The sequence below is a fragment of the Hemitrygon akajei genome, chromosome 14, assembly GCF_048418815.1.
Source record: "Hemitrygon akajei chromosome 14, sHemAka1.3, whole genome shotgun sequence".
NCBI lineage: Eukaryota > Metazoa > Chordata > Chondrichthyes > Myliobatiformes > Dasyatidae > Hemitrygon > Hemitrygon akajei.
Window position 1 is genome coordinate 10,270,673 of NC_133137.1, and position 27,939 is coordinate 10,298,611.

General features: G+C 38.7%; 1 protein-coding gene across 1 annotated transcript; it reads right to left on the reverse strand.

Moving 5' to 3' along the window:
- Positions 1 to 870: 870 nt before the first annotated feature.
- Positions 871 to 27,025, reverse strand: vsig10 (V-set and immunoglobulin domain containing 10). The gene is made up of 9 exons (XM_073065468.1): positions 26,904 to 27,025; positions 21,893 to 22,174; positions 17,092 to 17,373; positions 14,631 to 14,915; positions 14,398 to 14,505; positions 11,645 to 11,657; positions 10,615 to 10,751; positions 4,367 to 4,433; positions 871 to 1,569 (listed from the first exon to the last, which is right to left on the reverse strand). Exons 1-8 carry the CDS (start codon positions 27,007 to 27,009, stop codon positions 4,369 to 4,371), a joined length of 1,278 nt encoding a protein of 425 aa, XP_072921569.1. The 5' UTR covers positions 27,010 to 27,025; the 3' UTR covers positions 871 to 1,569; positions 4,367 to 4,368.
- Positions 27,026 to 27,939: the final 914 nt, after the last annotated feature.

Genomic DNA, 27,939 nt, shown 5'->3' on the forward strand with positions numbered 1-27,939 from the left:
GCCAGCCCAAAGAATAGAATTGATAAGGAATCCTGAAAAATGTTTTGCTGAGCAAAATTCATAAACCAAAAAAACTAGGCAACTTACATTGGTATTTTGATAGTGTATTCCAATATGTATTATTTGGCACTGTGTACATAGACTAAAGACACACTAGAATAATGAGTGGCATAAATTATTCACCAATAGATAGAGAAATGCCCATGTTAGATGGACTTTTACATCACGGTTACCACCACTAATATTATCATTTTATTCCAGGTTACTTAAATTAATTGAATTGAAATTCTTCAAAGTATAGTTAGATTTGAATGCCCTAGATTAACAAACCACAAATTTGGATCACTATCTTGCATTTTCCCCCTAATTCTCAGAAATTGTTTCAACCACAAAAAATAACATACTCTTCTTTAAAATGTCACTTACTTTCAATGGTCCAATGGCTCCATTTAATATCAGAGAACATTTACAACATACAACCTGAAATTCTTACTCTCCGCAGATATCCACAAAACAGAAGACAGACCCCAAAGAAAGAATGACAGGGAAAACGTTAGAACCCCACAGTCCCCCTCCCTCACCTGCATCAGCCAAAGGTATCAGCCTCACTGCCACCCACCGTACATGGAATAGCAAAACCCCCAAAACGACCATGATCCTGAAGTTTTCTAACTTTTTCTATTCACCAATCTTGAACGACCTGTCCTTCTGCTTTCTTACTGTCCTTTAAAACACTTTAATATATACTCATTTGTCCAAGGTTATTTTCACCCTGTAATACCTCCCTTTTTGACTGATCCACCAACACTTCCAAACTGCCGAGGAATGCTTCTTCCGTGTTAAATCAGCTTTATAAATACAAATTATATATATATTTTTTCTTTTTATGAAAACTGCTGTTTTGTTTAAGGAATTTTTATTGTGTAGAACATTAGCACATAATATAGGTTTTGTTTATAAAAAAGACATCAGCTAAGCTACACAAATAGTAAAACCACTTAAAATAAACACGATATTTGTCTTTGTGTATTAATATAAAATGATTCCTATTTGCATAAATAATTCAATCACTGAACAAAACCAAGATGAATAGAATCATTTTAACACTTAATTATAATGTACAATTTTACAAAAAGATTCTTCTTTGAAAATGCTCAGAAATATTTTGTAGTGTTTACAAATAGACACTCAGAGTTGAATACAGAGCATTATTTTATAAAACACGACAAACAAGGCACTTTTAAACTAAATTATTTGCAAACCAAAAGGTTATTACCAGACAGATACAGCAATCTCACTAGACCTACTTTTCATACTTAAATCCTGAGCATAAATTGTATTAATTTTTGTGGCAGTCTATATTCTGGTGTTTAAAAGCAGTTCCTAACATTTTTGTGTCATCAGTTTCAGTGTATCTAAAAAAAAGGGCTATACAATAACATTAAATTAATTGTATCCAGACAATACATTGGCTCAATCATAGCTCACTGGAAATCCCCAACACAGCACACTTCTCCACAGATTTACGCAAAAAAATATTGCACCAAAGCAATCGTATTTCCTCTGGTCCTAAAAAAAAGAACAAACATTAATTATTTGGCAGCTGCCCAAGGGAAGACTACATTGGTTACAGCAAAGTTGGCTGAAATCACAAGCATTTTCATGTGAGATCATTTATATTGGCCTATCAGACAAAGCAAGTACATTCTCATTTCTTGTATAATACATATTATTGTCACCTAAAGTAAGCAACTTATTTCCATGCTTCTGAGAAACAAAGTGGTTCTGAATAAGAATCCACTTCCCCAAAAGTCTCTGTAACCACTGCCCAGTAGGGCAGCTCGGGCCAACACCGGAGACAACAAGAACTCTTATTGAAATGAATTATTTGGTAAAAAAAAACAAGTAAAGGGTTATATATGCAACCATAATTCTAATTATATTGGATCTATGTCTATTCAGTAGATACTCAAGAAAATATTTGCATAACAAAAATAGTGTACAGATATCAGAAATTTCAATATATGTCAGTGAAATGCAAATAGTCTCTCGGTCACTATTATTAAATACCAAAACACCAACAGAGAACAATAACCACCCATTCAAATCTAACAATTACATTTACAACATCCCAAAGAAATTAATTCTATCCTTGCACATTTGAGAAGAACCATTTAGTAGAGTGCGTATCTGACAGCTCACAAAAGGAACTACTAGATATGGTTTAATTTCTGAATAATAGGCATAATATTTAGATTAGAAATTAACATTTACCAAAATGGGCTGATAAGCAATTCAATAAATGCAATTTTTTCCCCCTTAACTAATTAGAGAAAATCCAGCCATTGGCAAAAGAGAATTTGATCGATTTGTCTTTGATCCATGCTAATGTTTATGGTTATAATTTAGGTGCTTGAATTATTCAATTTGGTGGCATCCGTCGGTCTCGAGAGGCCATGGATCTGCGCCTGGAGTTTCCAGGGTGCAGGCCTGGGCAGGGTTGCATGGGAGACCGGCAGTTGCCCAAGCTGCAGGCCTTCCCCTCTCCACGCCACCGATGTTGTCCAAGGGAAGGGCACTCGGACCCATGCAGCTTGGCACCAGTGACGTCGCAGAGCAATGTGTTGTTAAGTGCCTTGCTCAAGGACACAAACACGCTGCCTCAGCTGAGGCTCGAACCAGTGACCTTCAGGTTACTAGTCTGATGCCTTGCCCACTAGGCCACGCGCCAACATAATTATTCAATTACAAGTAACGAAAGAATATTCCATTTTAATGTAGAAAACTCTTAAGAGTAGAAAATGGAAAAAGTTAATTCTTTAATAATGGCAACCTTATTCTTATTGCTAGTAATGTTCAGTTAGTCATAGGAATTCTATTTACTGGTTTAGTTGACATGGAGAGGCCACAGCCAGTTCAGATTAAAGATCTTGACCTGAAATGTTGACTGTCCATTTCCCTGCACAGAATCTGCCTGACCAACTGAATTTCTCCAGCAGTTTGCCCCAAAATGTGTTTTGTTCACTGAACATCGAGAGCAACAACAGATCACTCAGCATCAAGATGCTGAGAGACACATTTTGACTAACAGATCGAAAAGCATTGGTTTCAGACAGTGATTCCTGAAAACAGGACACACAGGTAAAGAAAAGTTTCTTTATTTTCTGTAATAGATTAACAACCAAATGAATTAACAGTGCAGACAGGGGAGTGATTCTTTTTAGAAAAAATGTTATTGCCGTTAACCTGAAACAACACTCAGATTGAAGAAAAAAGCCAGCAGTTCTGTGTTAAGTTCATTACTTAGCAGAAATCCAGAATTTTCTCACAGATGATCGCCATTTTTAGTCTGACAGAGGATTCCTTGTGGGCCAGTAGTGAAGCAACTCGTACACTTGTACAGGAACATGGATGGGAAAGAGAGGGATGAGAGGGATATGGGCCAAATGTGAGCAAATAGGACCAACTTTAAATAAAGATGAAGGGTAGGCTTAAAGGGTGGGGGGAGGGCCTACCATGGAAAGTAAGCTACCATATTCCCAAGTTGTGCCTTGTATAGGAGAAAGGTTTCGAGATGAGTCAGTCACCCCAGAAAACCCAACCTTCAGAAAAACTTTAAGGCGAACCAGTCACCCCAGAATACCCAGCCGTTGACTGGTTCTTGTAGTCACAATACTAATGTGGCAGAGTTAATGATGAATGTCAGGATGAAGATGGAGGGTCCTGTGAATTAGTGAGATTCAATGTGAAGGTAGATAATTAGAGTCGCTGGCTGAAGATGGCCATTACCTTTAACACATGTAACATAAATAAATATTAAACCGTGAAACTACAGACAATGCCTGAACTACAACCTTAATGAATGATAATCTAAGTGTTAAACTAAACTGTACTGTATTTACAGTTAATGGTTAACAGAATACTATGCTACTGAGTAACAAGATAATCATTTAAAATACTCCTCTGATGGTTCCAAAATCCCGGTCCTATCATGCTTAAAGTAAGCAGGCAAAAACAACTCTTATGTTTCAATCTCAGGTGCAATAGGAGTCCGATAATTCTCCCCAGCCAAGCAGGAAAAGAATATGTCCGACCATTGCATCCTCTCCAAAATATAAATCAGTTTTAGTTGAGAAAAATTGGAGGGAGTGGAGGAAAATTTTACATAAGAATAATCTTGAGGTTTATGTATTTAGTATTTTGCATGACCAAAATGAATCATTTACTTTTTTATCCTCCTCTGGTTGCCTGTCCTGCCCTTTCTGGGCTTGGTTCATCATTCAGAGATTTCGCGGAAATAAAACTAAATGACTACACCAATCACCAGAAATGATCTAGCATTTTACACCAGAAATAAATGATCTACCTTTAAGCGTCACTCTCGTTTCTTCCTTCATTTGGAAGCTGGTCATTATGAGTTTTTTGTTGGTTACCTGGGGGGAGAAAATTAAGAGATGTAAAGCAAAGCTTTGCCTGTCATTATGGTTCCGCTGTTGTCCCCATCTCTGGTGCTGCAAAGAAACTTAAAAAAAAAATAAGAGCACAATTTGGTCATTTGGTCCTTTGAGCCAGCCTGGTCCTCCAACTCATTACCATATTCCCACTCTCACCCCATGCAGCTTGGAGCCTATTGATCTAGATATCTGTCTGCTTAAATATATTTGGTTCTACCACACTATGAGATAGTAAATTCTACAGGCTGACTACCCTGAGTGAAGAAATTTCACCTCACCTCAGTCCAAAATTTCTTGCCCCATAACCCAAGAAAGACATGACTTCTCATTCAGAATACCCCAGACGGGGAAACATCTGCCGAACATTGAGGTGGAAAAAAAATCTAATGGAGGAGCTCAGTGGCTCAGGCATCATCTGAGATGGGGTGGGGGGGGGGGGGGGGAAGAGGGTTTATGTGAACACCCCATCATGGTTCAGTTTTCACCAGTGTCAAAGACAGGAAGGCAGATTCGGGACTAAGCAAAATGGCTCCTCACACTAGATCATGGATGATCTACCCAAGCCCCTGCTCTCTTCTTTGCCTGTTCCCTACACCCTCAATTCCCTGTTCTTTCAAAACATTATCGATGTTATAAACAGTGTTTGCCCCCACAACTCGCTGGCGGGGCAGAGGAGATTCACTAGCTGTGGTGAGAAGAAATCTCTACATACTATGTTTTGAATGATCAGCTCCTTACCGTGAGACTAAAGTTCTTTATTTGAATCTCCCCCTATCTAAAACATCTCCAAATCTACCTTGCCATGCCCCCTAAGGATTGTGTACACTTCAATAAGATGAGCACTCATTCTTCTCAACTCCAAATAAACTCCAGACCGAACCTCTTTAGGCATTCTTGAAAGCACAGTCCTCTAGGAACTAACTGGTCACTCTCTCTTAGACGACCTCCAGTGTTACTTCCCACTTCTAACAATCCACCTACATTCTCTCTCCCATCACCATACATCTATCTACCAAGGTTTCCACCTGGCCTACAATCCCTATCCTTTCCTCTTCTGCCCCCATTTGCCCATCATCTCTCCCTTAACTTGCTCCACATATTAGCTTCCAGTTTCTGTTTCTACCTTTCCTTTACCCCTGCTTCAACCTGACCCCCAACTCCTTCTTCCCACTGGTTTTCCCCTCTTTCTCAACTTCTTCCACTCATCACCCACCAGCCTCCGTCTTTTCTACCCCTCTCTCAATTGGCTATATCTGACTGTCAATCCCTACCTCATCTCAATGGCTGGATTTCAGATGAAGAGCAAACCAGAAAGATTAAAGAAGGGAACTGCGGAGCATTGGATTTAAAGCTCAAAGAGGGATGGGCTTATGGATGTATGATATCTGCAGGGGGGAAATAATGGGCAAAAGGCATTTATTTCCTAGTTAATTCAACATGGTGCATGGACTTGGCGGTTCTGTCTTGGTCCTGTTCCCCCGACCTGGGGCATCTCACAGTCAAGTGGTTAAGGCTTTAGGCTGGCGATCTGAAGCTCGTTAGTTCGAGCCCCAGCCAAGGCAACGAATGTGTCCTTGAGCAAGGCACTTAACCACACACTGCTCTTGCACATTTATAGCCCAGTGGCAGTGGTTGGTGCAGTATGGACAAGACAAGATAAGTGTCACCCATTCCACCTGCTGAGGGAGCTCTCCGCCATAATTCTGACAGAGCTGCCCATTCCACCTCTGGTAGATGTCAGCTTGGCACTGGAGGAGGTGAGTACCGTGACCAGCAGTCAGGAGACTTCCATTGTGGGAGACTTCAGCTAGGTAATAAAGTAGACTTATCATCATTGATATATGTTGTTAAGTTTGTTGCTTTCTGGCAGCAAATACAACCAATATGTCACCTACAAGAGCACAGGAGCCAAGACACTTGATTACTGTTATGTTATCAAGATGTACCATGCCATCCCATGCCCACACTTTAGCAAGTCCTCCACCTGGGTCTACTTCTACTGCCAGCATACAGGCAGAGTCTGAGGACTGCAGCACTAGTGGTGAAGATTGCAAGGGTATGGTCAAGGGACGAGGAGGAGCACTTACAAGATTGCTTTGAATCAGTGGACTGCACCATATTCAACAATTCATTTTCAGATCTGAATGAATATGCCATAGTCAACTTTAACAAGATCTGCATGAACAAATGCTTGCCTTCGAGAACACAATGAGTTTTCCCAACCCCGGATAAATCAGGTTATTTGCAGTCTGCTGGGGGCTGGATCGGTGGTATTCAAGGCTAGCAATTTAGTCCAGGTGTGACCTACAAAAGGCCATTGTGAGAGTGGGAAGTCAGCTCTAAGTGGAGCTGGAGACAGAATTGGATGCAGGACAGCTGGGGCAAGATTTGCAAGCCATTACTTCCTTTAAGGCGAAACCTAAAGGCATAAATGGTAGTAATGGTCCACTCTCTGATGCGTTCAATGCTTTTTATTCAGTCTTTGAAAGGGAGAATAACATTACATCTGTGTGAATCCCCACAGCATGCGGCAATCCTTCAGAGGCCAAAATCTGAGCATTCTTCAAGACAGTGAACCCTAGCAAGTTATCGGGCCCCGGCAATGTATCTGGCTGGGTACTGAAAACCTGTGCTGGCTGGAGTATTCAAGGACATCTTCAACCTCTCTCTGCTGTGATCTAAGGTTCCCACTTGTTTCAAAAGGCTGGCAATCGTTCAGTCGTCCAAGAAGAGCAGGGTGAGCAGACGCGATGACTATCACCAGGTAGCTCTCACATCTAGCGCAATGAAGTGCTTTGGGAGATTGATCGTGGCTGAGTGAACTCCTGCCTAAGCAAGAACCTGGACCTGCTGCAATTCACCTTTTGCTACAAAGCGTCTACAATGGATGTAGTCTCACCAGCTCTCCACTATGCTCAAGAACCTATACAACTGGAAGACACCAGACTGGCTGCTGTTTACCAATTACAGACTGTTGTTCAACAGCATCATCTCCTCACTACCAATAAACAGATTCAAAACCTGGGCCTCTGTATTCATTCTGCATCTGGACCCTCTACTTCCTCATTGGGAGACTATTTTTTCCAATATGGACCAGTAATAACATCTCCTTCTTGTTGACTATCAACACAAATACACTTCAAGGATACACGCTCAGTCCACTGCTCTACTCTCTCTTCACTCAGGACTGTGGAGAAGCACAGCTCAAACATCATCTATAAAATTGCCGATGACACCGTTCTTGACAGAATCTCAGATGGTGGTGGGGAGGCTTACAGGAATGAGATGGATCAACTGGTTGACTGATGTACCAGCAACAAACTCACAGTGTCAGCAAGACTAAGGAAATGAGTGTGGGCTTCAGAAAGGGGAAGTCAGGAGAACACGAGTCCTCATTGGGTGAAAGGGTGAGCAGCTTTAAGTTCCTGGATGTCAACATCTCAGTGTATCCATCCTGGGCCCAACACATTAATGCATTCACAAAGAAGGAATACTCGTTGCTCTACTTCATTAGAAGTTGGAAGAGATTTGGTATGTCATGGAAGGCTCTTACAAATTTCTCTGATATTATGGTGGAGATCATTCTGACTGGTTACATCACTGCCTGGTACAAATGCCAATGAACAGGATCACAAGAGGATGCAGAAGGTTATAGATTCAGCCATCTCCATCATGGCTCAACCTTCCCCACCAATGAAGTCAAGGTCAAGAGGTGGTATCTCAAGAAGGCAGCAACAATCAAGAAAAATACTTCAAGAAGGCACGCCTACTTCTCATTATTACCACTAGGGGAGAGGTACAGGAGCCTGAGGAGTCACACGCAACCTTTTAGGAACACCTTCTTCCTATCCACCAACAGCGATGGCAAGGAAGCAAAGAGGTTTAGCGTAACATTATTACAGAGCGCGAGCAACCTGGTTTCAATTCTGCTGCTGCCTGTAAGGAGTTTGTATGTTCTTCCTGTGACCATGTAGGTTTCCTCCCACGTGCTAGAGACTTACGGGTTAGTAGGTTAGTTGGTCACATGGGTGTAATTGGGAGGGGTTGCTACTGTGCTGTACCTCTAAATAAAAAAATAAAAAAGTTTTCTGAATGGTCCACAAACCAGTGAATACTGCAGCATTATTCATCTTCTGCAATATTTATTTTTGCAATTTATAGATTTTATGTCATTGCACTGTACTGCTGCCTCAAAACAAATCTACGCTAAATATCGTTATTAATAAATCTAACTATAAATCTGGAGTTTATTTTTTGACATATTTCAAATGCAGATTATATATAGTAGATGCAGATATAGTGTAAAACTCCAATAATTGGATATTTATGGCAGCGTACAGCTCGCAACTCTGGAGGTCGGAGTTCAGAGTTCAATTTTGACATCCTCTGTACCTCCCCGTGTGGAATGCGTGGGTTTCCTCTGGGTGCTCTGGTTCTTCCCCCCACCCTGCAGTCCAGAGATTTACCAGTTAGTAGGTTACTTGGTAAGTTGTGCTGTGATTAGGCTCGGGTTAAATCGGCCGTTTCTGGAGACACGGCTCCCAGGGCTGGAAGGGCCTGTTCCGTTCTTAGTCTCTAAAGAAATAAATTTGGCACCCTCAGGACTTCAGTGTTGTCTGACTGATAGCTGTGGCAGACTACTGGATCTAATTCCTATATATGCCTCAACATAGTTTTAAATGAACCTTTTTTCTTTTAAAAAATGTTAACTCAGTAGTACAACAAATTTTCCAGTAAACCCATAAAGTTTACAGGGAGCATGGGAAATGGGGTTCAGATACTGAAATAAACCATTGGGATCCCCGAAGAACTAGACTGTAGATTATTGGTGACTAATGGAAGAAGGCATTTACACATAAGAAATGTTTTCATTCACATCAAAATTAGGCATCCAAACATGGAAATAAAAGGTAAAGTCAACTTGATTATCATAATGTAACCTAATAAGGGCATGTTTCTGCTTCACCAACATCAGATCTGATTTGCGTAGGCTTAGTAGATCACATAGCCGACTAAAAAAGTTTCTTGGAAAATAATCCCATTTTCACCAGAGGTCACAGTCTAAATAGGAGCCTGAATCAGCACACGGGCAGGCAAGTGCATCACTGAAGAATTAATTGACATCCTCAGGGTCAACACCATATGCCATGTTTTCCTGGAGCACATGGACTTCAAAATAAAGCGGACAGAGCAAGAGATATAGGCACAGATGGACCTCTAGTGAAAGGTACACCAGAACGTTCCATTTCTCCCGAGATGGATGGTTGCAATGGGATAATAAAAAGGAGTCATAACATCTTCCCAAAATAATTAATCACTGCAGAAGTGCAGGAAGAGGTAACTGATCTGTTGAATCCAGACAGTCATCAGATGTAATGTGGCTAGGAAGAACATATCTGCTGAGTATAAATGGTTTCCATAGAGATGTGATCATTAACAAAAGGTGAGTCTGCTTGAAACAGACTAGAAGGGGTCTCCAAGGCACATTATGATCACACCAAGAATTTAATCTGCGAAGTGTCCGATCACACACTTTCTTCACTTCAGATTTGTTAAGAAATGACAATTGACACTTTGAACTTTGGAACTGTCGCACCTCATGTCTAAAATTGAGGATGTATGAAATGCTGTCTTTTGTGCAATTACGGAGGATGTGGAGAATATAACCTCAAGGTGAATGGCCCTTCTCTCTCCCTTCCAAAAAGCCAGAAGGCCTTTTGATCCTAATTACAGAATAATGCGAATTATCCTTTGGTTCCTCAACACGTGCTGATCAAAATTCGCAAATGAAAATCCTAGATTTACTGAATGTGGAAAATTTGGAATAAGTTCCCTCAGGCTGCTTCAGTTACCTTCCAATATAACACTGGTTTAACAGACAGAACTGACTGACAACGCCTCAGTCACATCAATCACACTTACATCACGATGAAAAGCAATGGATCCTCACCAAACCCTTAAGCTTAGAAAGGTCATGGAACAGAAAGACTGATAAGAAAAAAGAAAAATCTTATGCTAACAAGGCTCATATTAGATTTATTCCTCTAATTACTCCAACCCAAATTAAGATCAGATAGTAGTATTGTGATTTAGTTATGCCACACACACACAGATATTCAATGAATGCATTTCCCTATCATCCTGGTCAAAGATTACTTACCTTCAACAAAAGCATGACCATTTATTGACTGAACAGGTTGATGATTAACAACTGAGGTTATTCCAGATGAACCCTCATCTGCAAGATAGTCGTCTTCCTCCGAATCCACCAGAGTAAAAACATTTGAACCCGTTTGCCTGCGAATTTGGAAACATGGCGATCAAAGCAAATTACTCACAGAAAACTGTTTTAAGTGTTAAACAAACTGATGTGGCAACAATGAATGCAAAAATTGTAATTAGATTACCACATTATCACTCCACTTTTCTCCTTTTTCAATAATCTTAACATTACATTGAAGTTTAAACCACAAAGTTCTACAGTCACAAAGGAATTTTGCACTCAACCACTTAATGGCTCAAGTACAGAAAGACAATGACCCAGTTTTAACAATCAGTGCAGAGGTATTCTTGGTCATGACAGCTTGAATAAACTGTTCTTGCATATCTTGCTTTACTTTCCCTTTGAGTGATTAATTTCAGTCCCTTGTTCTGTTTCTGAAAATACATCAGCTCTGCACTGAAGTGTCCTTGAGTTTGCAAATGTTTCCTTTCTTCAGAAATATTTTTAAATCTTGCTGTTTGTCATATTTAAAAATATTGCTTTTTGTCACACACTTACTTGAATGTCAATAAATGCTAAAATCAAGTATCTAATCCCAGTCTGACCATCTAAAGTGTACACTAGACCGGAAAATCTTTACAGTATGAACTAGTGATAGCAGTCAATTTACACATTCATTCTAAAAACCTTTCTTTGAGACAAAGTATTCTACCCTATCCAATTCTATTTATATGTTCATGTGAAGGAGCTGGAACAGATTGCCTAATGATGCACTTTTATGTGCATTTGATTATTCATTTCAAGCCATAATGGACTTACATATCACATTGAAATAACTAGTAGCCAAATGAAATGTAGATCTAAGCGAAATAAAAATAGCTATTCCATCTAGGGTTCAGCTCCCTCAAATGATTTAGCCAACAAGGTTGCAATGTTATTTATATAGATTTTAAAATATTTTACTTACCAAAAATGTCTTCCTGGAAAAAGATAAAAATAAAAGTGAATTGGTAGGTTTAGTGATGACAGAGTTGGTTAAAATATCAATAATCCACAATATCCACAAAACTGATCAATAAACATCAAGACTTTTGCCTCAAAACCTCCTGGTGCAATTGGGTCCAAGATTTCCTCACTTGCAGACCTCAGTCTGTTTGGATTGGCACCAACATCTCCTCCAGGATCTCCATCAGCACAGGCGAACCACAAGGCTGTGTCCCTGGCCCTCTGCTCTGCTTGTTTTACACTTACGGCTATGTGGCTAAGCACAACTCCAATGCCATATTTAAGTTTGCTGATGACACCACTGTCATAGACTGAATCAAAGGTGGTGACGAATCAGCATAAGGGAGGGAGATTGAAAATCTGGCTGTGGGGTACCATAACAACAATCTCTTACTCAATGTGAGCTGATTATTGACTTCGGGGGAGGAAGCAAGAGGTCTATGATCCTCATTGGAGGATCAGAGGTGAAGAAAGTCAGCAACTTTAAATACTTTGCTTTTATTATGTTGAAGGATCTGTTTTACATCCAGCACACAAATGCAATTACAAAGAAAGCATGGCAGCATCTTTACTTCCTTAGAAGTTTGTGTAGGGTGCACATGACATTTAAAATGCTGACAAATTTCTATAGACGTGTGTGGAGAGTATATTCACCGGCTGCATCACAGCCCGGTATGGAATCACCAAGGCTCTTGAATGGGAAATCCTTCAAAAGTAATGGATACATCCCAGAATATCAAGGGCAAACCCACCTCACCACTGAACACATCTACACAGAGTGTTATTGCAGGAAAGTAGCATCCATCATCAGGGACTCTCCCCACCCAGAACATGCTCTCTTCTTGCTGCTGCCATCAGGAAAGAGGGACAGGGGCCTCAGGACTCACACCACCAGATTCTGGAACAGTTATTACTCCTCGACCATCAAGGTCTTGAACCAAAGGGGATAACTTTACTTGCCCTAATATTGAGATGTCTGCACAACCTATGGACTTTCAGGGACTCTTTATCTCATATTCTTGATATTTATTGCTTATTTATTTTTATATTATTATTTATTTATTTTTCTATTTGCAGTTCTTTGCACACTGGCTGAACTCCCAAGATGGCGTTGTCTTTCATAGATTCTATTATGGTTATTATTCTATTAAGGATTTATTGAGTATGCTGATAAGAAAGTGTATACAGTGACATATACGTACTTCGATAATAAATTTACTTTGATCTTTGAAGACAATTCCATGCATCGTGCAGCAATCTTATTAGAGTAATTGTAAACATCAATACTGTACTATGTGATTTTACTTTTTTATATCCAGGATATAAATACTGTCCAGGTAGAAGCAATAGCTCATAAATCAACCTAGTGAAATGCCTAACATTGTGATACAAGTGCAAAAATTTGTTCTTAGTAGAAATAAAGGAACTGCTTTCTATGCACATGAGAGAAGTCACAGCAACATTGTGTTGACTGTTAAATTAATTACTGAAGACTCCTAATAAAATTGGTAATTTTAATAGAACACTAGAGTAGATCATTGCAAAACTTCCAACAGATTCTTGGATGATACTGTTTCTTTAAACTTTCTAATTGATTTTATGTATTGAATAAAATTGGCAATACTGTTAAGCCTTTATTGTTCTTCACTGGTTCAACTGGACTTGATTTTGCAAAACAGGGAGGGGAGATTTATAAGAAGCTATTCTGCCAAATACTTTGACTGACGAAATACTAATAGCAGTTGCAAAGCGGAGCTGACAAACTTAGCAAATTAAACTCACACAGTGATGGCAATTCTTACTGTAGATTAATAAGACCCCAGAAAGATCACTGTTAAACTGGAGAAGAAGTCTTGCTGCCACAACAGTTTATTTTTTTAAATTCACAAATACTAATGATTTAAGTGAATGTAATAATTCAACTAAACTTATTTTACATATTGATAACATGTTTAACAAAATATAACTTAATTGAAGTGCTTTGTCTTTGTATTGAATATTACTGCATGATGCTTTAAATACTTTAATGCCCTAAACTGCTGACATAATTATTTCACTTCACACTGTTAGGCACAATAGCATCAATGAACTTATAAAGCACAAGTACAAACTTTCTATTAGGAAAAGTCCACCTGCTGTGCTAACTGAGAAGCTTACTTACCAAACAGCATCACTAGAGGATTAAAATTATACATGTTTTACTTCTGTTCCTCAAGTGTAAAGATAGAAATTCTATTAAATTAAATACAAAAACAAGCTTCCAGCTCAACAATTACTCTGTGACAAAACAATGTAAGATCTTTTGCATGATAAATTCAAAGGTTTAATGCTTATTTAAATGTAAATACTTAAATTATTAACTATAAGTACATAGGTATGTTCTGAAATACACATATTAATTAATTAACTGGTTGTCTATTGCATGGTAGAACAGGAAGGTGTTCTGCAAGTGAAGTGTCATACATAAATACATAGTGCAAAAGAAACTTTGAAGCATAAAATTGATTTTTTAAAAAAAGTATTATTTTTAAAAATAATCCTGGAGGAATCACCAATTTATAGATCGTTATCACGGAATTTTACAGTTCAGTTGGAAATTGGATGAAAATCTCATCAAATATTAGTTATGTAAATTACACTATCAACATTGAAATGTTTATTTATGCACAATATTAAGAGCTGCTGATGAATTTAAAAGCTGCATCCAATACTTACTTGTGTTCAATAGGTTCCTGTTCTTATAGAGGAAAATTCCACAAACTGCAGCAATAATCAGAAGTACAAGGATAGCAATTGCTCCAACCAATCCAGAAATGTTTTTATCTGTTTGTACAGAAAAAGACACAAAGTTGTCAAATGAAAGATGGTGACATTTTACCATGCTTTAGAAAAGATTTACAATGATTTAAAATTTCTAATGCTTTTTTTTAAGAAAACATTCAACTCACTGTTAAATGAGACCCATATTTCCACTTCTTTAATCCCCAGAGGATTTTCACTCTTGCAAACATATCTCCCTTCATCCAATGCTTTAGATGACTGTTGTATTGTTAGGAATGAAGTAACAGCCTCTTGTAAGACTATATATTTACTATTAGTGAAAATTTCCACGTCATCGTTTCGTAGCCAGGTTAATTTCGGAAGAGGATTTCCTTCCTTAGAGTGGCAGATGAGTGTTGTATTACTTCCCTCAATTCCATATACAAGAGGTTTTGATTCAGGAAGTGGAACCTCTGAAATGTATCAAGATCTACGTTCAATAAAATATCATTCAATATTCAATGTAATCTTTTTCACACCAAAATAGTAAAAGACCAACATAGTTTTATCGTTGTGATTGCAGAATGAGGAAGTGAAAGGAAGGGTGAAAAATTACATATTATTGCACATTCAATTTTGATTGTGAAAATCAGTTGCAACAATCTCACTGAAGCAAAGACATGAATGAAGTAGCACAAACTGTTGCTGTAACATTTGATGAATCACACCTACATTAACATTTGAAGTAACAGCTACGTACAAAACTTCAAACAATATCTTTGAAAGAAAGAGCTAAAAATTGTTCTTTTTCTAATTACCCATCTGGATCCACCACTTAAAGCATACATATTCTTGTAAATATGTTCTGAGTGGAGTGTAATGCACAATCCTCGAATATTGGGACAGCTCAGTCTTATTTGTTGAAAGCACCCCTTCATAAAGGCAAACTGTCTAAGACATTAGTCTTTCTCAGGAAGTACCATGGAAGACATTTCATCATCAAATGCCTGTTACTCTGCTGGCATTGAAGGTAGCAAATAGATGACATTTAGAGCTGTCTTAAAGGAGGTATTCACACTAAAATAGGTATTTAAGCTGACTCAGAAAACCATTAGTTTGAACATGTCCTTGTTATTCACTATTAATAAAAATAATATATGGTCAATGAATTTGCCGCATACACAATCTAAGATTTGTAAAGTCAGGTCAAGTGGTAGGATACAAGTTATCTCAGCCTAAATCGTTGAATGTTTATTCTCCTCCATGGATGCTGTCAGACTTGCTGTGTCCCTCCAGCTGGCATATGTCGTGGAACTGACAGTACCATGGGAAGATGGCGTTGAAGAAGCTTATGAGAGGAAAAAGACCAAGTACTCTGAACTGGCAACTGAAGCTGCTCAGAAAGGCTGGAGGACCAAGATTTTCCCTGTAGAAGTGGGATGCAGGGGATTCGTTGCTACATCTACGACCAGTCTATTGAAGAAGGTGGGGGGAGGGGTGTCTCCCTCCAACAAGCAATCAAGTCCTTGTCAAATGCAGCAGAGGAAAGCAGCAATTGGATTTGGATTAAAAGGAAAGACAACAACTGGGCTGCAAGATGAAGACAGAAGGGTGTGGAACTGAGGGGGGTATATCTGGGATGCCAGGTAGCACCGTTGAGCCCTCTGGAGACATCGTGGGCTTATCAACGAAACGTCAAAGAAGGAGGGTGCCCACCTGATGACCCTGATGATGTAGCTACCCTCCTTGTCACCATTCCAAGCCACTGTCAACATCGAGGGTGCCAACTTTATCATTGGGATTGAAACATCAAGTCCTAGTAGCTCTACTGTGTGTGTTGCTCAAGATTTTCAGCATCTGAAAGACCTCTTGTGTTTATGGTATATGGTGTATAGAATTGACTACATTAAAGTGAAGATACTGTACCAGGTAAATTATTAATTAAAGGCATCTACTCTTAATATCAGATTGCACCAATTAATGCTACATCATATAGGCTATCTACCATCAATATCACACACAATATCATATAAAACAGGGTTTTGAAATTAATTTTCTTTCTACCGTGGTGAAAGCAGAGTATCAAGATACAGTACATCATAAAGGAAATTACAACTTTAGATATACGACCTCAGTTAAACACAGAATGAATTTTAGAAATATGATTTACCTTTAAAGCAGTTTCTCCTGAGCCCATACTTAAAATAGCCAACTTCTATAAATGTCTAAAACTAAGCGGATTGCTTAATGTACAGATCAGGCACTTTATTCAACTTAATAATAAGGGATTTTAAAATCCCGTTGACCGTCAGACGCTTAGGTTCAATTTGACTTTAAACAGCAAGGAAATAAGTGGTAAAACACAAAGCAGCTTTACATGCTCATGGAAAAGAATCTGTTCATTTTTCAATAAAGTGCATTTCATTGCCAAAGCAAAAGGCAGAAGAGTTTATCCTCAAAGTTGGTAGTTCTATACTTTACCACTCATTTATCAGCCCCATAATCTTTTGAGCCTTAGTCAAAACTTTAAAATTATTATAACTTTGAGCTGTTACAAAACAAATGAACTTATGGAGAAAAAGTGAAAGTGGCACAAAAGCAGCATCTTGTTGCACTTTGCAGTCTCTGATAGAATTGTCACATACTTACTCAAAATTAATGAGCACGATGGTTCCATCTTTTGTTCATATGCAATATGATGACCCACACATTTAAATATTTGGCCATCATGTAAATCTGACCCTTTGATTTGTAGTACCATGCTATCATTTAATCCTGGCTGACCATGCACTTGATCACTGGCTTTGTATTTCCAAGTCTTATTTGACCAAACAAATGTCGGATGGGGATATCCATCAGTCCAAGAACAAAGCAGATGTACGCTGTGGTCAGAGGATCCTGCATGACACAAAGGAGGTCCCTCTGGTGGATCTGAAAAATGAAAATGGCATATTATTAATTCGTTATGGTGTTCTAGCTTCTGAATGGAATAAGGACTTCCAAGAACTAGGTTATTAGGTATTCAGCAAGTATCATATTTTCCCCAAGAACACTCAAGTTCTCTATTCTGAACAATTATCTCAACAGCTTTAGATGTTATCTGTTTCCTAAATTTGCTTCTCGATATTTTTAGATATAATAGCTAAATTCCAAATCCTGCTACATTCTGGAATAACAACTCGGCCATTCTTACAAGTATCATACAACATGGAGACCTACAAAATCGCACTGTTACTGTTTTACTTTATACGACCTCAATACACTGTTGTAATGAATTGATCTATAGACATGGTATGCGAGACATGGTTCTCACTGTACCTCAGAATATATGACAATAATAAACTAATTTTCCAGTTTAATTTACTTTGTTATGAAAATGATTGAATTTTATTTGCAGTTCATTCATTTTTTCTTGACCATAGGCCCCTTATATAAAAAGACCAAAACCAGTAATGGCTTTATTGCTTTATCCTTTGCTGAAATTTAAGATTGTATAAGGATACATCCGTATTCAAAATGTCATCATGCTAAAATCCTGCTGGTGAGGAACAGGCATCCATGAACAGAAAACTACTTTTTCCTTCTGTTTTTTGAAAATCTCTGAATAACCAAGGTACATTAGTTCTCAACCTGTAACAAGCACAACAATATGCTGAAGGAGCATCATTAACTCAATATAATTCCCACTGTGCTTTATTGGAGCTTTTCCAATTAGAGAAAATTACTGAACTACTTAAGGATTTATTAACACAGATGGCTTAAACCTCCAATAGACAGGGTTCTAAGAAATATCATAAAAGGAAAATCGTGGAAAGAGGTTGAGAACAGTACAGTACAGGAGCAAATCTTCCAATTTGCACTTAAATTGTGTTAACTTGGACAGAAATGTGGAGAGTACTGATTTGACTTTGATAAGATTCACATAATTTCCTTGCAATTTAAGATTGAGTCTTCCAGTCCACCATAACAATCAAATCAATGGTGAAGTTGACAGGAGACTGTTGTCAAGCAGTTTCTAACGACCGTCAGTGAGTGCACTTGAGCAGCTGTTAGACACTGCACCTTGCTTAGAGCAATCAGCTTTTAAATTGCATCAGTTGCATGCGTTTGCATTCAAAAAGTAGAGGTTTATGTCACTGATAGTAGACGAGAAATAAGCAGTAAGACAATTCAGAAACTGTAATCCAGTTTCAAGCATTCAGATTTGGAGATACCAGACTTGGCCAGGAGTGAAAATGAAATGATTTCACTACTTCAACAAGTTAAGAACTACAAAGAATTTGAAGGTACTGACAATCATCTTGAATGTTATAATGAAAATGAAGATTAGGAGGATGCAATCATCAAAAGCATTGTTTGAAGATAGTCCATTATCTGTACTGATTTTGTTCATTTACAGTCAATTAAAAGAACATGGCAGCATACACTGGAGAAATTCCTCTGTTGATAACTATTAGGAGCCCATACACAGCTTTATAGTACTGTGATAGCATTGGTAATGTTCTAATTAGTTCTGTATTTTTATTTTTAATCAAAGATTTATTACTCAGTTAAATTGTACCTTGTCTTCATTATACCTTTTTAACTATTTTTATGAAATTTTGGCTAATTGGGGCAAAATGTACTGATCACGAAGTGTTCCTATTAGTCTGACTTCACTGTACTCACTTTAAGATTATTATTTTACATTGAATTTCTACACTCAAGAGGAAATGGTTTATTATATTAGCCCTCTGAAAGTAACTTATCATTCTAAACACCTTGATTACATCAACCTACTAAATTCAAGGGGATACAACCACAGTTATACAAGCGTATCATAATTTAGCCCTAGCATTATGTTTAATAGCTATGTTGAAGGTCAGACCTGCCAAAGCTATAGTCCACATTCGAGCTAGATTTCTCCCCAGCCCATATTTTTTTTAAAGGTTTTATCCGACTGTCAGTCACCTCTGTAGTTAAACAGCTTGGGGAACTTACTGATAAACCTATAAAATTGCTGGGTCCTCCTGCATGCCTTTGTTGAGAATCACTATAGTTCTGAGTCTTATTCCACTGATTGCTGATCCAGATCCAAACCACAATAAATCAGCTACATTACAGTCAATGTGGATGCAAAATTCTAACCAAAGTCAAATGTCCTTGCATCTTTTCTTTTTATTGTATTTTTTTATAATGATGAAGTTCACAACTTTCAACATTTAAGCAAACAAAAACTGAATAACTTCACTCTGTTAAATACTCGCTTGCTATTATTTAAATTTCAGATTGATCCAAACAGTATCACAGTATAACTAAACGTATTTTTATTTGCACCGTTGGAAAAGCAGGTGCCAATTTATTCCTAGAAAACTCCCATAAAAACTACACCCAGCAGCCACTTAATTAGGTACACCTGTATGTTAATACAATTATCTAATGAGCCAATCACGTGGCCGCAACTCAATACATAAAAGCATGGAGACATGGCCAAGAGGTTCATTGTTGTTCAGAACCAAACAGCGGAATGGGGAAAATTACTAAGTTACTTTGATGATGGAATGATTGTTAATGCCGGATGGGATGGTTTGAGTATCTCAGAAACTACTGATCCCCTGGGATTTTCACACACACCATTGTCTAGAGTTTACAGAGAGTGGTGAGAAAAACAAAAAAAAAGTCCAGTAAGCAGCAGGTGCGTGGATGAAAACACCTTGTTAATGACAGAGGGCAGAGGAGAATGGTTTAAGCTGACAGGGTTCTGAGTTGGATGATCAGCCATGATCATACTGAATGGCAGTGCAGGCTCAAAGGGCCGAATGGCCTACTCCTACACCTATTTTCTATGTTTCTATGGCAGGTGCCAGTAACTCAAATAACAATGGGTACTTAATACAGTGGCCACTGAGTGTATGTATTTTAATATAATTTTACTTTTCTGGTTTTGTTTGAGGAATAGATATCAGGCAGGACATGAAGGATAATTTCTCTCTTCTTCAGAAAGATGCTATACAGTGCCTATAAAAAGTATTTCTTTCTATCTTTTTTCTTTTATTTTATTTTCTTTTTTTCAGATAGGGGTCTAAGGGGGGAGGGCCAATATTAATTTTTCACTATTCTAATATTCTATTCATTTTATGTAATTCTCTTAAAAATTTAATAAATAAAAAAAAGTATTCACTTCCCTTGAAAGTTTTCATGTTTTAGTGGTTTACAACATTGAATCACAGTGGATTTAATTTGCCTTTTTTGACACTGATCAACAGAAAAAGACCCTTTTGTATCAAATTGAAAACAGACCTGTACAAAGTGATTTAAATTAATAACAAATGTAAAACACAGAATAATTGATTGCACAAGTATTCACCCCCTTCAAGTCAGTACTTAGTGGATGCACCAATTACAGCCTTGAGCTTGTGTGGATAGGTCTCATGCGAGTTTTTTTTCCAACAGTGATTTTCTCTTTGCCACTCGCCCATAAAGCTGCAACTGGTGAAGCACCTGGGCAACAGTTGTTGTCTGTGCAGTCTCTCCCACCTCAGCCACTGAAGCTTGTAACTCCTCCAGAGTTCTCTTAGGTCTCTTTGTTGCCTCCCTCACTAGTACCCTTCTTGCACGGTCACTCAGTTTTTGTGGATAGCCTACTCTAGGGAGATTTACAGCCATGCCATGTTCTTTCCTCATTTCTTGATGATTGACTTAGCTGTACTCCAAGGGATATATAGTGCCTTGGAAATTTTCTTGTACCCACCTCCTGAATTTTGCTTTTCAATAATCTTTTTGAGGAGTTGCTTGGAGTGTTCTTTTGTCTTCATGGTGTAGGTTTCGCCTTGATACTGACTCACCAGCAGCTGGACCTTCCAGTTACAGGTATATTTTTACTACAATCAATTGAAACACCTTGACTGCATACAGGTCTCCAAAAACAGATCTCCAATTAACAAATTATATGACTTCTCAAACCAATTGGCTGCACCTGTGATGATTTGGTGTGTCATATTAAGGGGCGGGGGGGGGTGAATACTTATGCAATCAATTATTTTGTGTTTTAATTTAGATCACTTTGTAGAGATCTATATTCATTTTGACATAAAAGTGTTTTTTTCTGTTGATTAGTGTCAAAAAAGCCAAATAAAATCCACTGTGATTCAATGTTGCAAAACAATAAAACTTGAAAACTTCCAAGTGGAGTGAATACTTTTTATAGACATTGTATTTCTTTCTATGTCCACTAAAGAAAGAGGAGAAAGTCTTACATATGTTTAGTATCTCATGAGAAAGCTGACAGCTCGGGTTAAAGATTATATTCCCACCATTTTGGTAGACAATAAAATGGGGCCCATAGGCATAAACAATTTAAAATTTTAAAATGTGTTTAACTTGCAATTTGCTATACCCTTGGGGGGGGGGCGGGGGGAGGGAAGAAATCTTATAACAGTGGAAGAAGTTAATTCAGTAGATATAAACTTACAGTAGACAAGAACTTCCTTGGTAACATTGTAATTTGTTGAGCAAGTATAGTTCCCTTGCTTGTCACTTCCCACATTGGAAAGTGTAAATTCCGCAAAGGTTCCCTCAACTGTTTTACAAGTTTGTTGCATTGAATCCCGACTAAACGACCAAGATATATTTGACTTCTGTTGTGACGTTGTTGAGCAGTTGAAGGAAACATCGGAATGTTTGATAACATAGATTGTCCCATTTGGCAACTTTTCTCCAGGAGTAATTGTAATGGCAGGCTGCTCAGCACGGCCTGAAAATGCAAACAAAAAGGACTTTCAATCAAAGAAAAAACACAGCATTTAATATTATTTCATAGTGAACTGAGAATGTAGGTTGATAAGCATTTTATTTCTTTAATAAATTTAACTTATCATGGGCAATTTCTGAGTCATATATAGGAATGAATTACTTTGTATATCATTCAAGTATAAGTACAAGAGTAACAAAGGAGGAGAATTGAATCCATTTGATTTCAAATACCACAAGTAGAATTTACTTTCTAATGTTTAAATTCTGCTATGCATAATTTGGATGACGAAGGGAAACAGCTAAACTTTAAAAAGTAAACATATTTCTGCTGCAAACCTAACATTCTCCATTTCATGTTATTTTAAAAGCTTTGCTTTACAACTAATTTGCAATAGATCTTTGGGTTCAGGTTCAACAGCTTGTTAGAAAACATTTGCAAATTAATGGTCACCTTACACTGGCTGGCTCTTTCCAGGATTCAAAATTCAGTTTGATAAAAACATTTCCACATTCACCTCGAATTTTCTATTTTTTCTGCATTTTCTATTTAATAAATGAGGATTTCCCTTGCAAGTTTACAAGTTCTACCAATGACATGAATTTTTACTGCATTTATTTGTGATGTGACAACAGGTTATCGTTTTTATAATAATAGAAGTCAAGGCTGATAATGCAGAATATGAACATAAATTAATTCTTGGAATTTTCACCAGGACTGAATACATTTGCACCCCAAGGACATTAAATTTGAGAAAAATTCATGGAAATGTATTCATTATATGGTCCATTATAAAGTGTAGCCAGATGGAAACAAATAGAAACAGACCTCCAATGTCTTCCTCATTTTAAGTGATGAACATTTTTATATGCTTAAATGCCACTGTATTTAATTTCCCAGATTTTACATTACATTTCCTGTTCTCTCTCGTTCCTATTTTCAATATAACTGAAATTTTTTCTTTAAAAAATTTTGTATTGAAGACAGTTAACAAATTTCATCTTATCAGAGTTCTGATATTACCCTGTGCATAACCTAACAGATATCATATGCATAACTGATGTACGTGATTAAGAGAAATCCTCAGTATTACCCCTCCCTACCATATGCTTATTAAAAAACAGAAATAAGACTATTTATTCATCATGAGTCTTTTCAGGCATACACAACAGATTCAGGAGGGGAAAATGAAAGAACATGCCTTTAGAAATATCAGTTGGATAATTTCCCCAACTCAGTTAAGCAATGAAAATGTAAAGGAAGTAGAGCTCAGAACTCAAAGAAAGATCTTAAACCTTATCTGACATATCTGGCTTCAGGAACCTTCACTAAAGGAGGGTTATACTGCAGCCACCTACTCTTCAAAGACTAGATCGCTATCCTGTTTCTCCTCCATGGTAATTTTAGCTGCCAATACCCATTATCCTCCCCCCACACCAAGGATGGGATATTTCCAGCTAGCCAAAGTAGTTCAAACACAGTTCATTATATTTTTTAGAGGCTCATGTTTAAACTTGGGTAAAAAGCTTAAAATACATTTAAAACTCAGAGGATTTTTGTTGGATAAGCAATTTCCAAACTACAACTAATCTCTAAAACACAAACGATTTCCAAAACACAGGTACAATTCCTATAAGCAGTCCCAACAAGATGGACAACTTGGTGGAGGAGGATGGAGGGCCCAGCAGTTGAAAGGTAGAGGTGGTTCAATAACCCTTCTAGGTCTCGAGTGTAGTGTAGAGCATATTTACATGGAGTGCTGTTGCAGGAAAACAGCATACATCATCTGGGACCCCCACCACCCAGGTGGTGCTCCTTTCTCACGGCTGCCATCAAGAAGGAGATACAGGAGCCTCAGGATCCACACCACCAGGTTCAGGAACACATATTGCCCTTCAGCCATCAAGCTCTTGAACCAAAGGGGATAACCTCACTCAATTTCAATTGCCCACTGAACTGTTTCCCCCAACCAAAGGACTCAATTTCAAGGACTTTTCATCTCACGTCCTCGATATTTATTGCTTTTTCCCCCCTCTATTTGTATTTGCACAGTTTGCTATCTTTTGCACATTGGTTGTTTGTCTGTCCTGTTGGGCATGGTCTTTCATTGATTCTATTATATTCCTGGGGATTTACTGAGTATGCCTGCAAGAAAACTAATCTTAGGGTTGTATATAGTGAAATTTATATACATATAGACAACAAATTTATTTTGAGCTTGAATTTTGAATTAGTTGAGGATTATTGTGATGTTGCAGTCAACTGGAATCCTGATGGAGGAATAGTGCTGGATTTCGGGAAGGACCACCACCACGTCAAGAAAGATTCATTCAAGGTGTGACTTGCTCCTGCGTTCCTGCATACAAGGTCCTCCGTGTTCCTCCTCACAAGGTGTTGTTGGTACTGTCCAGCTAGGTCTTCCAATATAAAGTGACAAACTACAACAAGTGAGAGGATGTTGTTGTGACACCACTCAGGCAAATTTTCAATCTCCCTCCTATATGCTGATTCATCACCACCTTTGATTCGGCCCACAGAGTTGAATATGGTAAACAGAATGTTAGTGTAACATGGGCGCCTGATGGTCAATGTGGCCATAAGATCAAATGTTTTACATTTCATCGTTCGTTGGGGGAACACAAGTTCAACCGCCACGTCGGAGCACCAACAAGAATTGACTGCAAGACACACCCTTCCTCCCTTTGCTTTACTCGCGTCCATAGTTCAGGCCATTCTGTACTCCCCAAATCCTTCTGGTCTGACTGGTGTGTCAGCGTATTCACAGATAACAAAGTCTTAAACAGCAACAGATCCACGTCCAATTCATCAGATAACCCAGGAACAATCTAAATCTCCGAATGAACCATACCCAACTAATTGCAGTACAGAAATCAACAGAAGGTTATGGTGTTCAAAACCAACCAGCAGGACACAACTGAGATTTGGTGAGCCTATTGATCCGAAATGTTAACTTTTGTTTCTTGCTCCAAGGGTGTTACAGAGATTAAAAAGCAGCTCTTTGTATATTGCAACCAGTCCTCATCACCGGAAGTAAAAGCTTGACAGCAGAACACAGAGGGTCTCAAGAATAACCAGCAGCGCAAGCTATCTGTATTTAGACTAAGCAGAAACGATTAATCTAGAGCACTTCTTTAAATTAAGCAATTGAACTAAAATCATGTGTACACCAATAACAAAGTTATCTTTTGAGATAATGGCATGGTGATATAGCAGTTAACGTTCATGCTTTACAGTGCCAGTGATTGGAAGATTGGGCTTCAATTCCTGCCACTGTTTGTGTTCTCCCCATGAATATGTGGGATCCCTGCCACATTCCAAAGAGATACATTTCCCGGTTAGTCATTTGTAGCCATGCCATGTTGCTGTCAGAAAGATGGTATGTGCTACTTGTTGAGCTGGTGGCTGCCTACTGTGCTGGTGCTTGTCGTAACACCACATTTCACTGTATGTTTCGATGTACACATGACAATTAAAGCTAATCTACATCTTTAAAGACTTCAGGAAGCTATTTCTGCGTTCAAACAGGCAGCAGTCTGAGCGGCATTCAGAAATTCCTGTGTTCAAAAAGGCAACATCTGTCTTTAGTGGAGCAAGTGAAAACATTTAAAGTCTGGATGCTATCATGATCATCAGGTGTCATGTTGTATGACGTGGGCGATCATGGTCCTATGACCATGATTGCTCTTGGCAAAGTTTTCTACAGAAGCAGTTTGCCATACACCTGGATGCTATACTGAAACTCTTCCCAGATGGGTGAATCTATCTTCTGATCATTGATAAGCAAAAGCAATTCCAGATGCTGGAAATGAGATAAAATCAGAAAATGTTGCAATTTCTCCAGCAGCTGTGTGGAGTGAAAGGAAGGATGAGGTTTCAGTAAGAGGTTTCATCAGATTATCGAACTATCTGCTGGAGCAAATCAAGCAGCTTCTAGGGGAGAGGGGAAAAAAGGCATTTGGGGAGGAAATCATCTTTTTTTCCACAGATGCTGTTTGACCCACTGAGATCCCCATCAAATTGTTTGCTGACCCAGATTCCACCATCTGCAATCTGGTGTAGCCTACTCCATCTTGATTCCACTGGAAAGTTGTGATCTGAAAAATTAACTTTCCCTCTAAGGGTACTGCCTGACCAGCCGCATGCTTCCAAATGTCCCCTGACATGGCAGGTACAGGTCTAATTTTAAAACAATGCACCAGTTACATCAAAAAAAATCTGGTGAACGTATTGCAACTGTAGTACACTCCCAAGAGTGCAAAGAGCCGGAGGCGCACTGCAGGTATTAATTAACGTTAGAATGGCTGCTACATCAGCAGAGATTGCTGAATTTTTAACCAAAACAAATGAAATGTTTCACTCGAAATACAATTCAAAAGAAGCATCGCGATTATATTCACTGGCTGGAGATTGAGGAAATTAAGTCCTTCTACACACACACACACATAATATCTCGATTAAAAGACGCAGAACTAGAAAATAATACCCACAACAATACTCCCATCAAATAATATTCATTACCGATAGCGGCTGCTGCAAATTAAAATACGAACAAGCGAAAGATGTATAAATTATAACTTGGAGTTGGGAGAGAGAATTTGGAAAACCACCCATATAAACACGCCGAGCCTCAACTTGTCTCGGAGTAGGATCCGAGCCACACACCATTTCCTACAAAAATCTTCGGGTGCCCGATCGAACACGTTCTCCCTACCTGCCTCAACCAAAGCGCACAGCGTTAGGCCAAAAAGAGCGGCGAGCCAAGGTTTAACGCGACCCATTGTGCGGCGGCCGGCGAGCAGCTCACCACCGAACGCCATAGCACTTCCTGGTCGCGTATGCGCGCAGGCGCATCTCGGCTCGCCTCACCTGTCCGCTCCCAGCACAGGTGAGCTCAGCCCGGTGTGAGGCCGCTCTGCCCAAACTCCAGTACAGGGCGGCCGCCTCACCTCCATTCGCAGGTTTGGGTTGGAAACAAAAAAAAAGATTCGGGTGACTACTTAGAAAAGGCACAGAAGCGCGACTGAATAATTAATTATTACGAAGCCCCCAGCCTTCCAGGGAGTATGTATAAATTTTATTTATTATCCCTCAGCCACTCATAGTTTAAAGTTCACTATCCTGTTATGAGGATTAAATAATTTGTGTATTAATATACAATTCTTGGCCAAAGGGCTTGATTTTTAAGGTGGAGAGGAGGGGAAGAAGGTTCAGGAGGTTTGCTGAGGTAAATTCAGAGCTTAAAGCTAAAGCAGTTGACGGCACGAATGCAAAATTAAACATAACAACATAGAAAACCTACAGCACAATATAGGCCCTTCGTCCCACAAAGCTGTGCCGAACATGTCCCTACCTTAGAACTACCTAGACTTTACGCATAGCCCTCTACTTTTCTGAGCTCCATGTAGCCATCCAGGAGTCTCTTAAAAGACCCTATCGTTTCCACCTCCACCACCGTTGCCGGCAGTCCATTCCACGCACTCACCACTCTCTGCGTAATAAAAACTTTCCCCTGACATCTCCTCCGTACCTACTTCCAAGCACCTTAAAACTATGCCCTCTCATGCTAGCCATTTCAGCCCTGGAGAAAAGCCTCTGACTATCCACATGATCAACGTCTCTCATTATCTTGTACACCTCTATGAGGTCACCTCTCATCCTCCGTCGCTTCAGGGACAAAGGGCCGAGTTCACTCAACCTATTCTCATAAGGCACGCTCCCCAATCCAGGCAACATCCTTGTAAATCTTC

Bases quoted from the DNA above. Each gene is read 5' to 3' on its own strand.
- vsig10 (XM_073065468.1), bottom strand. From the start codon at position 27,009: ATGGCGTTCGGTGGTGAGCTGCTCGCCGGCCGCCGCACAATGGGTCGC. The intron at 14,916-17,091 runs GTAAGTATGTGA...GATACATTTCAG, and splicing joins ATCGTGCTCATTAATTTTGA to AGGTTCCACTTCCTGAATCA. The intron at 14,506-14,630 runs GTGAGTTGAATG...CTGTACAAACAG, and splicing joins AATATGGGTCTCATTTAACA to ATAAAAACATTTCTGGATTG.